Source organism: Eutrema salsugineum, unplaced genomic scaffold (assembly GCF_000478725.1).
Source record: "Eutrema salsugineum unplaced genomic scaffold, Eutsalg1_0 scaffold_6, whole genome shotgun sequence".
Lineage (NCBI taxonomy): Eukaryota > Viridiplantae > Streptophyta > Magnoliopsida > Brassicales > Brassicaceae > Eutrema > Eutrema salsugineum.
This window is the reverse complement of record NW_006256547.1, coordinates 7,631,676-7,648,485: the sequence shown is the minus strand read 5'-3', so window position 1 is coordinate 7,648,485 and position 16,810 is coordinate 7,631,676. Positions and strand designations below refer to the sequence as shown.

At 31.0% G+C, this 16,810-nt stretch overlaps 2 protein-coding genes across 5 annotated transcripts; both read right to left on the bottom strand.

Moving 5' to 3' along the window:
* Positions 1-441: 441 nt before the first annotated feature.
* LOC18012279 (cysteine-rich repeat secretory protein 12) lies at positions 442-3,003 on the bottom strand. Of its 4 annotated transcripts, XM_024151422.1 has the most exons (4): positions 2,198-3,003; positions 1,890-2,018; positions 857-918; positions 494-579 (listed from the first exon to the last, which is right to left on the bottom strand). In XM_024151422.1, the coding sequence occupies exons 1-3, from the start codon at positions 2,919-2,921 to the stop codon at positions 863-865; spliced, it is 909 nt and encodes a 302-aa protein (XP_024007190.1). In that variant the 5' UTR covers positions 2,922-3,003; the 3' UTR covers positions 494-579; positions 857-862. The 4 variants fall into 4 exon arrangements, with proteins under 4 accessions (XP_024007191.1, XP_024007190.1, XP_024007189.1 ...); XM_024151423.1 differs by lacking the exon at positions 857-918 and having other exon boundaries at positions 442-579; XM_024151421.1 differs by lacking the exon at positions 494-579 and having other exon boundaries at positions 604-918.
* Positions 3,004-8,095: 5,092 nt separating this feature from the next.
* Positions 8,096-9,804, bottom strand: LOC18012153 (nudix hydrolase 17, mitochondrial). The gene is made up of 5 exons (XM_006395801.2): positions 9,398-9,804; positions 9,177-9,282; positions 8,948-9,031; positions 8,708-8,836; positions 8,096-8,604 (listed from the first exon to the last, which is right to left on the bottom strand). The coding sequence occupies exons 1-5, from the start codon at positions 9,481-9,483 to the stop codon at positions 8,458-8,460; spliced, it is 552 nt and encodes a 183-aa protein (XP_006395863.1). The 5' UTR covers positions 9,484-9,804; the 3' UTR covers positions 8,096-8,457.
* Between the last annotated feature and the right edge of the window lie 7,006 nt (positions 9,805-16,810).

The window sequence follows — 16,810 nt, the reverse complement described above, 5'->3', positions numbered from 1 at the left end:
TTGGGCCTAATATTACTGATTATAAAATCCAGGCCAGTTCTGAAAAAAACGGGCTTAAGCATAAATCTTTTTGTTAAGAGCCTTGTTTACCACCAGCAAACTCGTAACAGTGTTTCTCTTCGCATGGCGTAAATGGAATTGAGATTTTACGTACCCTCGTCTCTCGTTACTTTGAGATGAAAAACAGCCAAACATTTCTAGTATCTACGCCCACTATGCTCCAAACGATACTGTTCTTTATTCTTTTTTTTTTTTTGCTAAAATTGTTCTTTATTCTTCGTTGCTTTTTCTATTCATTCATTTCGAATACATTGAGTCTGATCACAATTATTATTTTTTTAAATAAATTACAAATTTGATGTTTAATTCGAATTAGACTTGAAATTTTTTTTATCTACAATATACTAGTAGAGTTACGGCTACTTTAAGAACATTGGTCCATCAAAATGCAGTGACACATGCCACTCATACATACTTTTTAGCACTCCATGACTCCATGTATAAAATAACATAACATAAAAGAAGTTTTTGATTCATAAAAATAGTGTAGCCGTGTAGGCTATAGCTGCTTCTTTTGGCCTAGGATAAGGTAGAGAACAGAAAATGTTTAAAAGTTAAATAAATACAAAGGAACATTCAAAACAAATTTCAATATAAACTATAGGGTGAATAATTGATGATAGAAAATGTGTCACGTAAGCCGTTTGTTCCACGTATTCTGCTGTTATTTCTTCCTACTTTTGTATGAAATTTGAAACATAATGATATCCACTCGACCACTTTATAAAGTTCTATACACTAAATAATTAATATCTTATTGTATAAGTAGCATTAAAATTCAACCAACTACACCCACCATTTATCATATATTTCGAACTCGACTTTGTGTGTTTTTTTCGTATCGTTGGCGCTCCAAAACTTCAGAAAGAAATACCGGAGATATAGAAAAATGTTAGATATAGAACAAATAACATTAAATTTACCAAATAGGATCAATGTTATTATACAAGGATACGGATACAGATCTTAACGGCGTGAGCTTTCTCTCTACATTTGAAAAATAAAACTTAAATTAAAGTGGGTCAAAAAAGAAACATCTTTTAGGGTTTGAGTGGAGAATATGAAGAATCTCTTCGCTTTTCTTTCTCCTTTACGCATTTAATTATTTTTTAAAAAATATGTTTGATGATACCGCGAGTCAAGAGGCGAAAGGCCATAACGAAGTTTATTTTCCACCTAAAAAAAAATACATATTAGAGGATATAGGTAAAAGCCGGCGGGATATAACACATGGTCTAATATAATTTTAGACTTAATATAATTTTTAAAAAATTTGCTTTTAAAAAAAAAATTATGGAAAAAATACAAACAAATTTTAAGAACAAGATATAGTATCAAGTGTTAACATAATAGAAGGTTTTTACAAAAACTTTTTTATCATAATTAATTTTATTCTCATTGTTTTTAAGTAGTTTATAACGTATACATTTGGTTTTTGATAGATTTTTTTCAAATATTTTTGATAGTTGAAGTGTTTAATGTTATATAATAATCATTGTTTATGAAAATTATTAAATTAATTATTCAGTGATTGTTTATTCACCTTTCACTCTTATATAATGGTAAATATTTTTATTAGTTCACCATATAAATATTTTAAAAAATATATATTATAAGGTCTATTGTAAATTAATAGCACGGGTCTCAAATTTGTTCGAAACGACACTGTAAAAAAGTTGGATCCACCATAGCACCCTTTATATATCTTGGGGTCCATCAATTACATATGGATCCGTTTATCATAAAAACATTTGATTGTGATGATTATGTTCCATTACGTTACGTATATATAAAAATGAAAAAGGTTAAGGATGAGCCATTTCACTTACCTTTAGCTCTCTCGCACGATTTTGCCATAAAAGAAAGAAAAACGACGAGTAACGTAACTCCAGCAATTAAGCCAACTATGATAGCAAGTGTCTTCTCTATCTCATCGTCATTATTGTCACGATCCCCACCTAAATCCCAATTATCAAAAAATAAATATGAACGTTTACCAAATAGAGAAATACTTAACATGCATACTTAATTATATAAACAAATTTTGCAAATTCTCTGCATTAATGGTCCTGCCAAATCATAGGGAGGAACTAAATAGAAATAACGATCTTAAAATAGAAACAAAAGCAACTTTTACCGTAGCCATTAGATCGCGAGTGGCCTCCACGCAACCAATACCGCGCGTAGCACTTGGCTAAGTACACGTCACCCCAAGCGGCTGTTGAGCAATCCGATTTCAGCCGTCCGATTGCCTCCATCAAACAGTCTTGACAGTCGCTCCCACTGAGATCTCCGGTGCACTGCGCCACACCTTGCAATTCCCCCGACACTCCCACTCTATAGGACCCACCGCTACTCGCCGCTAAGTAACCCACCACCGAGTCTCTCCGAGTCAACTCGTCCGAGTTATACCCAACCGGTGATCCACACCGTCTAACCACCACCGTCTTATCTTCCACGCCGAGGAACGTCGAGTTATCGTACTTCACGAAACACCCCTCGAGCTGCAACGCGCCACCGCACGCGCCGACGCAGAGACTTCCGAGTCTGCTAACGGCTCGAGCGACGCATCTAGCGCAGTCGCCGGAGGCGGAGGAGAGATCGCCGCGACACTGGTACAATCCGTAGACGGAACTGTCGCCGCCGGAGATTCCGTTGACGGTGAAGTTGTTGTATGTGGAGAGAGAAGCTGAGCTAACGAACGATGTGAGGAGCGAGTTGACGTTGGACTCGTAATGCGATCCCGGGAAGTATTTGGCTTGCGAGCAGCCGCCGTAGACAAAAGTATCGACGGCTGCGAATGAAAACGCTCCGAGAATCGACACGACGGCGATAAAGAGGATCGTTTTTGTTGAGAACATGGCTTTTGCCGATCTGCTCTGTTCTGTGTGTGTGTGTGTTTGTTAAAAATATGAGAGTGTAGCAACTTTTTTTTTAATGCTTGGTGCGTTGTTACATGATTATGAACACAAATATTATGTACTTTATATTTATTGACTGTGTTTTAACTTTTAGTATTACAAAATTATCTATACATTTGAATAAAATTATAGAGCTATTTTGTGTCTTGACTTGAATTTTATTTTATACTAGATAAAACATAGCGTGTACACGTGGTAATATATATATATATATAATAGTTTAGTTTATCAATAATATATATATATATGTGCAAATTTAAGTTTTAAATCATGATAGAATTATGTAATCGCAAATCATTATCTTTTTAAATTATTATCAGACATATATTTGTCTGTTTATTACATATTTTCTGTTTTTTTACTAATGAAATAAAGTTAACAAATTCGTACACTCATCGATACACAATAAAATACAAAATATTGAGTTTGTTTGTTTCAGCTTAGCTTTAAATGTCATCTCAAATCCTTTGAGTTCTGCTTAGGGTAATATATATTAAAAACAATAATTTCTTTCTAAATATTCATTTTTTAGTTAAAAAAATATAAAGTTCGGGCGTCAATAGAATAAATATGATAAAGTTTGGGCATTATATTCTCCTGATACATAAATAATTTTGTCTATGTGACAGAAAATAAGGCGCTACGTATGAAAATTTTATAGCTAATTTTAGATTGAGTTAAGCATTCACTATATGTCAATCTTATATATCTACAAAAGATGTACATAAACTATATACAGAAAAGAAAATGCCTCTAAAACTTCATCTTCGTTTGTTATATCATCTGCTCTAAACCTAATATTGTTAGGCACCAGAACATTACGAATACAAAAATATCATAATTTTTCATGCATGCAATAAACAAAAACTATTTATGGTTTTTTCAATATTTTGCGAACAACAAAAAATGTCGCATAAAACTCTAAATTAATATGGAAACAAGAAATAATTATTTTAATGGCTCACAATTTTTTTCTTATATATACATAAAATAGGAATATTGATATATATATATATATTGTGTAATTACGCTAGATACAACTTGTTCCTAGCTCTCTTTCTATGAGGGAAGGATTGGTTATCATTGCGTCCTCGTAGACACGTAGAGTGATTATATCCATGTACTTGATCGCATTTCTGATCTGAAACACCAAAAGCCACAATCACTAAAACAAAAGTAACACAAAAAATCTGCATTTTAGATATGTTATTTGAAGACTATAATTCTTTCTCAATGTTGGTTATGAACGTGACTGCAATGACGCTATATCTGATTTCTGGAGCTCTTTGAGCGTGTAAGAGAAAGATGAAAAATAGGTGGAATGCCGCTTCATTTTATAATAACATATGACTATGGCTTTTGATTCTTCGAATTTATTTTAGCGTCGTTCAATTTTCTCGGGTGTGCTTTACGAAGTGGTAACACTACAAGTTCAATGCATTTCCTTTTTATTGTAAGAGAATGACTTTTCGAGATAGAAACTACTTTTGTATTTGTGTCATAGCTGATGAATTAATTTTTTTTTTTTGGAATTGAGAAAATTATTTTTTTCAAAAGCTGATGTGTCAAAAGAGAGAGTGCTTATGTGTCAAGCTTGTGAGACTCAACTGAGTCTTTATATAATAGATGTCATAGTTTTATTGGTCAGATAAAGTTTTCTTGTATTTTCCTTGTTTTTTTCTTTTAGGGAAAACAACTTATTTCCCCCTCAAAAGTATCGTATAGTAACAGATCTACCCAAAGTTTCGACCTCGTCTTAGATCCCCTTATTTTAAAAGTTAATAACGTATATCCCCCTAATCATAAAGTTTAAAACATATTTACCCACAAAATAAAAGTTCGAAACTAAAAACCACCTAAACCATAATTTTATTCGGTTTACTTTAAACCAAAAACAGTTTAACCACTTAAAACCAAATATAAATTTGATGAAAACTGATAAACCAAACTATGACCCGATTCAAATAAGTAAACCGAAATTAAACCAACCTAAAAACTAAATCCTAGAAATCCCCAAAGTAAACCCAAATCCCTAGTTCAAATATCTAAAAGAATGTGACAAATTCGAGAATCCAAACCTCAAATATGGAATCTCACTCTTTGTCGTCTCCGCAAGAATGTTTCCTGCGTGCCTGTTAAATTGTTTGAACCAATTTCTTCAATTCTTTTAGTGTTTCGTGAATTAAGACTCCATCTCCAACATCATTTTCAAATATATTTCACAGCTTTTGCTTCATCCCTTGAGAATTTTGCGTTTCTTATTCAAGTTATTGTATATGTATGCAGGAAAGATGTTTAAACACTATTATAAGAACTTAGTTTACATTGCGAAGAACAAGATTTGGATTTCTCAAACATACTCAAACAAAATTGATACAAAATTGATACAATTTTGACTCTAATCAAAGGCTCTCGATACACAACTACGTTACTCATTATCATAGAACAGAATTTTTTTTTTTCTTTTTTGCTTTCAACTACCCAATTTGAAAGCATCAACAAAGAGACCCAAAAAAACAACAGCTTTCCAGAAATTCATAAACACAACAAAAGACTGTGATTTCCCATACAATATTGAATAAGATGGCATCTATAAGCATACTGATTCCTTCAACGAGGTCTCACCACCACGAATCGTCGTCGCTGCAGTCTGCAGCTGAAGCTTTAGGGAGCGAAGGGGAATATCGGACGGTCGTAGTAAGCCTTCTGCGAGTGACTTTTCGGCAAACGTGAAGAGAAATTTTAGAGCGAAGGAGAAGATTGACGCCGATCTAATGCGCTTTAATGGAAGAGCCATGTGAGAGAAAGAAAGAGAGAGAGGGTCTGTGAGCGTGATTTTGAAGAATTATGAAAGCATTTTTTTTTTCTTTCTTTCGTGGTGGAGTCGGTGTGAAGCAATCTGTGAATTGTGATTCAATCCTGTTTCTCTAGTCATGTTTGATTGGGGAATCTATGCTGCGATTGATGATTTTGGGTGAAGAAGAAGAATAATAATGGGTTGGGTTTGGTGTCGACTCGGGTCGGGTTTGGGGATCAAATTTTAGTTTGGGCGTGTTTTTTTTCGATTTGATATGGGTTAAGTGGTTTTATATTTGGTTAAGCTTCTTAACAATCTAAACCAATAATTTTTGGGTAAATATGTTTTAAACTTTCTAATTGGGAAGAAATATGTTTTTAACTTTCAAATAAGATTTAAGATGAAGTCAAAAGTTTAGATGAATCTATTACTATATAATACTTCCGAGGGAGAAATACGTCGTTTTCCCTTTCTTTTAACTAACTAAACTGGAGTGATTATTTTGTTATACCGTTTTGGTTACTTCTCTGTTCATTATACTGATGATTTTAAGTTTTTAACTGAAGAAAAAGGAAACTTATAAAATTAAAGAATGGAGAGTTGGTTGACAAAAAAATTAATAGGAGAATCGTTGAAACATGGACCGATGTATCTAACTCTTATATTTATTTTTTGGTTTAACATATTTTGATTAGTGTTGTGCGCACGGTAATGATTTTTTTACTTTTTTTTTGGATGAAATTCTAATTGAATAAAAGAAAGTATGTAGATCAACCACTAATGGAAATGGTTAGGTTTAACTATTAGTGAAAAAAAAATCATGAATAAGTTATCTTTGTTATCTCAAATAATAAAAACTTTCAAATAATTGTTGTATAAAAATCAAATATAAATACAATTACACATTTATGAATGTAAAATCAAATATAAAACTGCAATTGTAAAAACATAAACCCTAATATGCTCACTTTGTGATCGGATAATAGAAATATACACTGATGAGCAAAAAAAAAAAAAAAATATATATATATATACACTAATTTCTAAGTCATATTTTTTAATCTTATGAGTTCTAAACATTTTAGTCGTTTTAGAAAATTGAATGATATTGTTACTTACAATACAGTATGTCTCGTTAATTCAACAAAAAGAAGTATTCTTATTACAATATTTCAATCGGTGGTGGCCGGAGAACTGAACTCGATGCCGGCAAAAAGAGGGAAATGATTACGAATTTTCAAGGAATCAATAGTGGCCCAAATCTTAACAAATGACCGCCACCCAAATGGAACTGGACACGGGCATGAAAAGGCCCAAATTTTATTCAAAAGTCATCCATTTATTAAAGTATATAACTGTAGATTGATGATATATCCAATATTAAAGTTGATAGAATCAACACAAATATGTAAACAAATAATTCATATTTTTCTTCTTCTTCGGGTATCAAAATCTACTAGTAAGTTTTTTTTTTGGTAAAAGATCTACTAGTAAGTTAACTAGCAGAAACACAGATAATTAACGTTATATTTTAAGATGTTTGAATAGAAAATGGGTACGACGATTAAAAATTTTGAAACTTACTTGTCTTATGTTTGTTATTTTAGAACCAACTTATAAAGTTGTACTGCCGTTTTTCTTCTATATTTTCAGAAATTAATGCAAACTAAGAAGTGGTCGAAACCACAGAAGTTTTTTACTGATTTAAGAAATGGGATGCAAAAGGCTTTTTAACTGTTATAATTTAAACTAAGTAATAACTAATCTAAAGGTAGTAATGCTAGACAATTCTGGTAGACAATACATGCGTCAGCTTTTTTATTTATTGAAAGCGTAACTTGTTCGTGATTTGTATTATAAAAAGATTAGTAATATGTATTAAATATAAGGCGTGGGATCTTCCATTTTTTTCCACAAACTATAGTATTAAAATCAATCTATAGTAGACTTCCAAATATTGTCTTTCTTCAATTGCAGCATAAACATTTGTTGAAAAACAAATGGCTAAGAAGCCTAAGATGTTGGTTGGTGACAATGAATAGGTTAGCTAGGAAAAAAAAAGCAAGTTACTGAAAATGTGAACCAAATTTTTCAAAAAGATAAAGCCAAAATTTGATAATGACTCATCAACCTTTTTTGATATTTTCATAATCAATTTTGGAAAATGACTCCCTTCAGTATTATTCTATCAGTTATATTGAGCATATGATTGGAGTAATTTATTCCCGTTTTCTCTTGTAATCAATCACATCCTGACACGTATCACCTACTTGCATTATTCAATATTTCTCAACCACAAAGTGGCAAAGTGCACCACTAAATCAAATGTCTCCATTGCAAATTCAAAGAGAGATGAAAAACATAAACAGAGGGAAACACAATTGTACAGCTTTTTGCTTGCACTCTTTGTTTATCTTCTAAACTCTTCACCATCCCTTAAGCAAATCTTGCAGAAACATTATAAACACAAACACAAGACTCCTTAAATCACATGATGTTTTTTCTTTGCTCGAAATTAAACCTAACAAAATCTACCCATCTTTCTTTCCTTGCTCTGCCTCTGCTTCTCAAATCGATTTTTTATCGCTGTCTCAATACTAGTTGAAAACCCATCTATTTATATCTACAGAGATACATTAGTTCATAAACTCCCATCACAATCAGCTGGTTTAGCAATCATCAGCACATTGTTTCAATAGAGATTGAAATAGTAGTCTTCTCTTCCTTTGGTTGATTCATTGGTGATGAGAGTCTCTCAATCAAAACATCTAATGCTTCTTTCATCCACCAATCTCTACAAGCTTCTCTTGCGTTCTCTACGTTCATCTGTAAAATTCGTGAAAGAAAACACAATCAGTATAAATATTCGTCGATATGATTCAAAAAATATATAAAAAGTAAAACATAGAATAGTGTTTTAGCTACTGACCCAGACTCTTTGCCTAGCATGTTGTTCAGGCCAAAGCTCAAGTTGTTCTGTAACAAGCATAGGGAACATTAGTCCCTCATAGTATGTTCCTCTGCTTTTGCTCAAAAAATCCCATTGTCCAAGTTGATGCTGCCAAAATTTAAAACAAAATTAAAAAAACAAAAATTAATATAAAAGAAATAGAAATAAAATCAAATAAAAACAGGAAAAAAGGGTTTTTTATTTATAAAAAAAAAATACCCCGATGTTGCCAAGAACTCCAGCTTCTTCAAGAGATTCTCTTGAAGCAGCTTCTTCTACGGATTCATCAAGCTCCCAACCACCCTGAATATTTTTTTAATTTATTACAGAAAAAACAATTAATACCCATAAAAACGGTTGATCTTTTTAAATCACCATAAATCATCAAATCCAAACTTTCAAGAAAATTGATTTTTTTTTTTCAATTTCTAAATAATAAGATGAGTACCTTTGGGAACATCATGGCGTGACCTTTTTGAGAAGAGATAACAAGAACTTCTAATTCGTCACTAATCTTGCCATCGCTTGAAAGCTTGAATCTGTACGGAATACATCTGCAAAGTTCCCCAAAATAATTCCATTTCAGAAACACAAAAACTCAATTTCAAAAGTAATTGACTTTATTTTTCAGGTAAATTTTGTGAAAGACAGATCTGTAGATGAACATACCCGACGACTTGACGACGACCTTTGTTGTATCTCTGAAACTGACGACCAGTGCGAGAAACCAAACACACCATTTTTTCAACGCCCATTTTAGCTAAATTTTACAGAGTCTTGAAGAAGAAAGAAGAAGGAACCCTAATTTCTCAGATAAAAGAAAGAGGGAGAAGAAACGAGTTTGATAGTATATTATAAAACAAAAACAAAGATTTTCACCGTTTCGTTTGAAACAACTATAACGGATCAGAATCTGTCTAAATAAAGAAGAACCCACGAATCTATTGGTCGGTTTATAGATCGGAAGTTTTAGTTATGCTTAAGTGTTTATGATTCGATTCGTTACGCCTGAAAAGATTTGAGAGAGAGAGAGAAGAAGAAGAAGTTCGAAGGTGAAGGAGATGAGACAAAAAGCGTTGTCTCAACCTCCAATGGCTTATCTTCTTTATATAAAAAACGGCCGCTCTCCTTTTTTTTGTTATTTAATTTTTTTTCGTAAATATTTATTTCTTTTCTTGGAATTTTCTTCATTGGCTAAGACGTTAGCTAATTTAGCTAATGTTGTTTTTTTTTTTGGGGAAAAACATGTTAATTAAAAGTACCATAGCATATCTAGAAGTCTAACTAAATTTATCTCACTTCCTAAAATATATAGATCAGACTTATTTCTCTCTATCATATTCTTTTTTTAGTTAATTTATGTTAATATTGTTGACATACCTATCAGGTTTATCAATTAATCACCTCAGTTTTGTTTTTTAAGTTAATTATCCCATATTTTTGTGTGCAAGAAGTTAATTATCCTATCTTAAAACATTTTTAGATCATTATTCATTAAATTATTATTTAATTTTCAAAAAATATAATAATTTTGCCTGTAGACGAATCCTTGCCTTGTTGTCGTTCTTTAAGTTTGATTCACACTTTGGGTAAAAAAAGGCCAATTTTTTTTTAATATATTCATTGATAACGACGATAATATATTGATGCGTTAGTTTCTCTACGTATATATTACTTTTATTTTCGCAAAATATATTACATTTTTCAAATGAAATTCGAGAAATTTGTAAAGTTGGTATGTGTAGTTTAAAGTAGGCCCAAACGACAAGTGTATTATAATAAATGAGGACAAACCAACCAAACTTTTGGATTTGTAGTTAAAACAATTTGTATTGCAAGTGTGGAAGAAATTTTAGTTATCGTCTAACGACATACTTACTTACATCAATAACCACTAACAATATATGATACGCACTCTATATAATAATGCCTCGCGTTTAGATATTTTTAAAAAAACCAAAATATAAAGATGTAGCAGATAAAAAGTATATTTGAATAACCAAGTTAATCATGATTCATGACATGGAGTAATCATCGTTATGTTAGTTGTAGGCTTGTAGCCAAATATCGATTTTTTTTTTTTTTTGTGTTTTTTGTTTGACAATAGTTCAATTTACTCGCAGTTTTAGAAAATAGTATAGATTTCAACATTAAACGTCCGGTTATATAGAGGATGTTTAAACTGGTAAATATTGGTGGGTCAACAAAATTAAGAAATATGGAGAATCAATTAAGGCATAGCCAATAATTCAACTTAATTAATAATTGGACGTTGTCCCTGTCGAAGGTGTTTAAGGGGTTTCTCTGTCGTTTCGTGGTCTAGGCTTGTAGGCTAAGTTGGTTAATAACGAGAGACATTATAGGTTAATGATTAATAACGTAATTCTAATTAATAGTTAAACAAAAGTTGTAAATTTAAAACCTAAAACGTAGTAAAACAACAAAAGTCTCTATCCTTACGCGGCACGTTTATGTTGACTTTGGAAGGGACATGGTCACGTGCGTCGATGTCTCCTATTATGTATTTCCTTAGCCTTGATCAAGTGCGTGTTTGAATCGTGGCTAGTGGACGCGTCTGCGTTTGATGTATGTTCGGTGTATCTGCGTTTTTTTTTTTCTAACCTGAGTGATGCAGTCGTTACATGCATATATTTGCAAGCAATTCGATCATATTATTCAATATAAACCGCTAATATATAATGCGTGGTTTGGACCGCTTTTTAACACGATATTACACCTTTGAATTTTTGACTTATACCATCGTCATGGATATATTATGATTAATTTAAACTTCTTTTGATTGCGATATGTAGTCCCATGCATGGAACAGAAAAATCGCAAAAAAAAAAAATGACTACCGAGTAGGGCTCGGCTAAACATACGTTATCTGTTTCGATTTGATGACTGTGATTCTATACAGAACAAACTATATACTAATCTATATATGATTACTTATAGAACGGAGCAAATTATTGATATTTACAAAAATTCAGAATATTTTTTAATGTGTCTACACCTACAACGATGATTTTGTTTAGCTCATTTAAACTAAAGACTAATAGAATTAGCATAACCTCATCAAAATCTTATTGATTTTGTGATTAATCCTATTAATCGAAAATATGAATCGAGGATTGGTGTGAGCACTATCACCATTCACAAATCAGATGTATGTGATCAGTACTCAATATATAATGTGGCTCAGATTGATAAACAATATATATATATATATATATAATCATTATTACCTTCTAGCTATTTCGTTATATTTTTCTAGTCCAATTATTAAATCAGACTGTAGAAAAATACGAAAAGAAACGATCTCGAGGATTGAGTAGGTAGTTACGTAGACTTATAAGCTAAGTGCAGCATAAAGGTTCAATGAATTTTGCTAAATAAAAATACTATTATTAGATAGACTTATCAAATGTGAATACTTCCTGCAAAGTGTGGTACGTGGATATGAACCCATTCTTTAAATGCTACAAGCCTATTTGTATTCAAATTTTGGCCACCGTTTTAGAATATTTCCTCAATAAATCCAATAACGGATAATCTTTTATCGGCAAAATTAAAGAAAAAAACAAGAGAGGATATTTTTTCTGTTTTTCACCAGCACGCATGACTTTAGTCTACAGAATGCATCATATATTGTTCTTGTGTTCTACTAAACAATATATCCACTTGGTGATATAATTAACGGCAAGTTTAACATTGTTCATTTGGTGATTTACTACAACTAGAAGTGTCATACTATTCAAACTTACTAAGCAATGCGAAAATTCTAATGCCAATCCATACGCCGGTTTTTTTTTGTTTTGTTTTGTTTTTCTAACTAAATGTTGTTATCTTATATGTACAAAACATGAAACATAATAAAAAATCACAGCTAATTCTCTTATAAATTATAAGAAATAACACAAAAGATAAATAAATGGAAAAAATCATCGAAAATAATTGGTCTGAAAGAGAGACCGCCGCACAATATATTTTTCTCAGCCACAAAGACACTCGCTTACAAATTACATGGACTGGAAAGGGTCTTAAAAATCATTAACCAATAATCACATCATGTTTTTTCCAAATAAAATCAATAATCATTTGCATCTTCTTTTTGTCCTACCATATATAGCTTCCATGCGACTTTCACCACAAAAAAAATAATAATAATAATAACATGAGTGTTTAATTAAATAGAGTAGCTGATAGTTTTAAGCTTAAATTAAGGATATAAGAATATTTTCCAAGTTAAAAAAAAAAAGAGAGAGAATATTTCCGAAAAATAAGGAAATGGACACGACCACGAGGGTATCATGGCATTCTACTATTCTGGATCGTCAATAAATGACACAAAAATATATTTTCATATTTTATAGTCCTTTTATCAATTGCTTCTTTTGTTTCAACCGTTTTTTTTTCACACGTACTAACAAAAAAACACCACATTTTTTTGTTGCAATGAAACACTAGAATTTTAAAGATGTTTAACAAAAAACTATAAAAATCACATAGAAATACATAATTACAAGTTGCCTTTATGTAAAAATATATTATATACTTTAGGATTCGGGTTGTGTAGTATGTGTTGGTGTCTTGAAATGGTATAAGTAATAATGTTGCATATATATATATATATATATATTAAAAATCCAATATAATATCACGAAGACAATTAACTTTCTCCTCTTCTTCTTCTAAAAATGATTGCAGTCTCTAGAAAGCAAACTATTAGAATAAGACTTTCCCAACAAAAAAAAATTCCTTCTATTAAAATTTTGGATTTTTCCCATCTAAAATGATAAAATTATAAAGAGGATGTGGAAATTGGAGAAGCGAATTTCTAGAATTTAATTTGAATTTTAGTCGTTTAACAAACATATATTTTAGTTTTTTTTAGAAGTAGACTGAGAAGAAAGAAAATCTTCTGTAGTTTATGAGATATAATATATTAATATTCTAATTACGAAACCTAAACCTAACCCCTCTCTCTCGCATACTATAGTGATATTGTTATGTACACCTCTGAATAAAACAAAATATGAAAGCGACGTTGATGATGTCTATATTTTAAATAGTTATTACGTATGATAAGATAAACTGATAAAGCATGAGTGGTTGCATGGGTTTAGTATAAAATACCGTTCTTTCCGTTGGTCGAAATCTCTCGTCAATTATTTTTACTGCAAATTTCTAATATGTAATAGGCTAATAGCTATACATTTAAGAGATCAGTTTAAATTTTGATATGTGAGAATTGATTTTACTAGAACCTATAGTCTATAAATTTTAGAAATATTTAAGAAAATGTCGGCATCAAAGGAAGACTGGAGCAAGTCGTTATGGTTGAAATGGTCGGACTCCACATGCTCTCTCTGACCCTCTTTAATAATAATACCTCACGAGCCCATCAACTTTATCTCTCTAAGTCTCTATATATTGTTTTCTTGTTGTTGTTCATTTATGACAATTTGACAAGTTATGATTTTCTTTTGTTAAAAAAAAAGTCAAGTTATGATTTTATGTCCTTTTAGGAGTGTATTTATTTTAAATGATTTTAAATGATTAAAATATCTTTATGACCGCAAAATTCAAATTTTTTACATATACTGTTTAAAATCTTAAGAATATTTCTTTCTTTCTGATAACTGAAAAATTCAGAACCGAATCCAATGATAAAATTTGAAGTATATATAAAAATAGAAATTTTACAACTAAGATTAAAACTCAAGGTCAATCCAACAATTTTCGGTGGGCAAATTAAAGTAACAAATTCTTTTAATATAAATTCTGTAGCTAAATCTAAATTAGGTCCGACTGTTGCACTCGCATGTGCTTAAAATGACTATGTCCAATACCTCAACGACACAATGGTTTTATGATAGTAAAATCTTCCTTACACTTTAGTTATACGTAAGTTCCCCCCCCCCCCCCCCCCTCTAATTATGAATCTGTTTATTTCAGATGTATGATAATCTTCCAACATTACAATGATTACACGAGGGACGATAATGAAAATGCGTATATTTATAGAAATAGTAAAGTGAGATTCAATTAGTACCACCATGTGACCTGACCGGCTCCTCGTAGACAGGTGTGGGGGCAATTTCTGTTGGATCAACCAAACCCAACATTTATAAAAAAAATATATTGGTATTGAATGTAGTAAATAAACAATGGTTAGAGTCAAATTTATACGAATTTGGAACGAACTCATAATATAATTGAATAATTTATTGACGTCAGATCTTATTAATGATTCTAAATGCACATATACAATTGAAACATATCATATTATCATTTAATAACAAATGTCGGAAAGAACCAACTTAGGTAATTTACTAAACAAATATTTGAGTTTGCGTTCCACAATTCGATTTTTTTTTTCGGAAACAAATATTGGCATGCATTATCGTCAATGTGGTTTTAAAAAAAAAACATATAGTATATTCTTAAGTCCGAATCAATTTTTTTGGGCTTATGATTTTTATCAATGTTTTTGAAGTAACTATCTTGTTGTCTACTAAAATGTGCATATGATTATCTTATATGATTTGTTCTTTTTTTTTTTGAACAGCGTATGATTTGTTCAAAACAAAATTATCTTATATCATATTTAACTATTAAGTATGCACCAACTGAAACATATCATGTGAACTTTGAACCCTTAAAGAAGATCACGACGAGCAATGGCCAAGCGGAAGGAAGATTGATCTAAAATCATACCATCATAATGTTTTGGATATCCGATATCCGAATTTAGTAAAATTATTGTTTTATATATTACCATAAAGGCATAAACATCGTCCGAAAATAATAGAAGATTCATCTTGAATAAACTAGAGAAGATATACATTTTAAAGATAATAACTTAAACGAAATAATTTATGAGTATACATCCGCATCACTCTCTTATATGCTGTTGCTCAACATATAATTTTTTATCTAACTTGATCGAACACTTTGATTATAGCGAGGGTTTTGAAAACATCATATTGGTATTTTGAGTGATCTTAACCATTTTTTCATGTTGTATGTTCATCTACATTCCAACTATGGATCCTTAATGACTCTATAATTATTTCCAAATCATGTCAAAGATCCAAGTTCTTCACGAACAATTACTAAATACTGGCTAATATAATGTATACCATTGTAAATTAATTTGTAACTTAAATTCAGTTTCATTGCTTCCATACGAGCTTTTATTTTTAGTTTGATATGATTTGTTGTAAGACTAGAAAACTATGTACTTTATAAATGGTTTTTACGTATTAGATCCAACTAGATTTTCGAAGACTTTGAAGGGCACATCCTTTTCAGAGTCTTACTTATAGATTAACTGTTTAATAAAAGTCGTTTTAAAAATTCTAATTTTCTAGAACACATAAATTTCCACAATACGATAATTTAAATTAATTGTTTGTTTTTTTGTTTCTCTTCTTTTACTTTGATTGTTTTGTGGATAAAATCCAAAATACTAAAGTCACTATCTGTCGACGTGGCTCACTCACGACCCAATCCCTTTTCTACGTTGTAGCTTTATTGTTTTTTTATGCTCTTCTAGATATAGTCAATTCAGAGCATAATAAAAGAACTGTGCTATTTGTAAATTTCATAACAAACATATTATTAATCATAGTTTATAGTTTTATACTAGTTGTAGTATTCCTAATATTCTAGAACAAATCAATAATATTTCGAAAATTAGTTTCATATGAAACTTATAAAGCTACCGGTGACGAATAAAATGACGGTGATGCTGGTCATTTGGGTCGGTGGTAAGTTCCGTTACGGCGACGTTGACGGTGCGCTAGTGTCATCAACGTGAAGCATCGCATTCAATGCCAAAAATAGTATTTTTTTATTAAATACTATATTATGATAATGGGCTGAAGCCCATATATATGCTTATGTAAAAATAGAAGCCCTGCACTGTATTATTTAAGACAATTTTCCTTACATGGAAATGATCGAGCTAGGCTTAGTCGACTGGGTTTGGGCTTTATATGGAATCGTAACGATAACGTCGATAAGACAACTGAAAAGTGAAAGTATTAGTTTTGTATACTGTACATTATGATT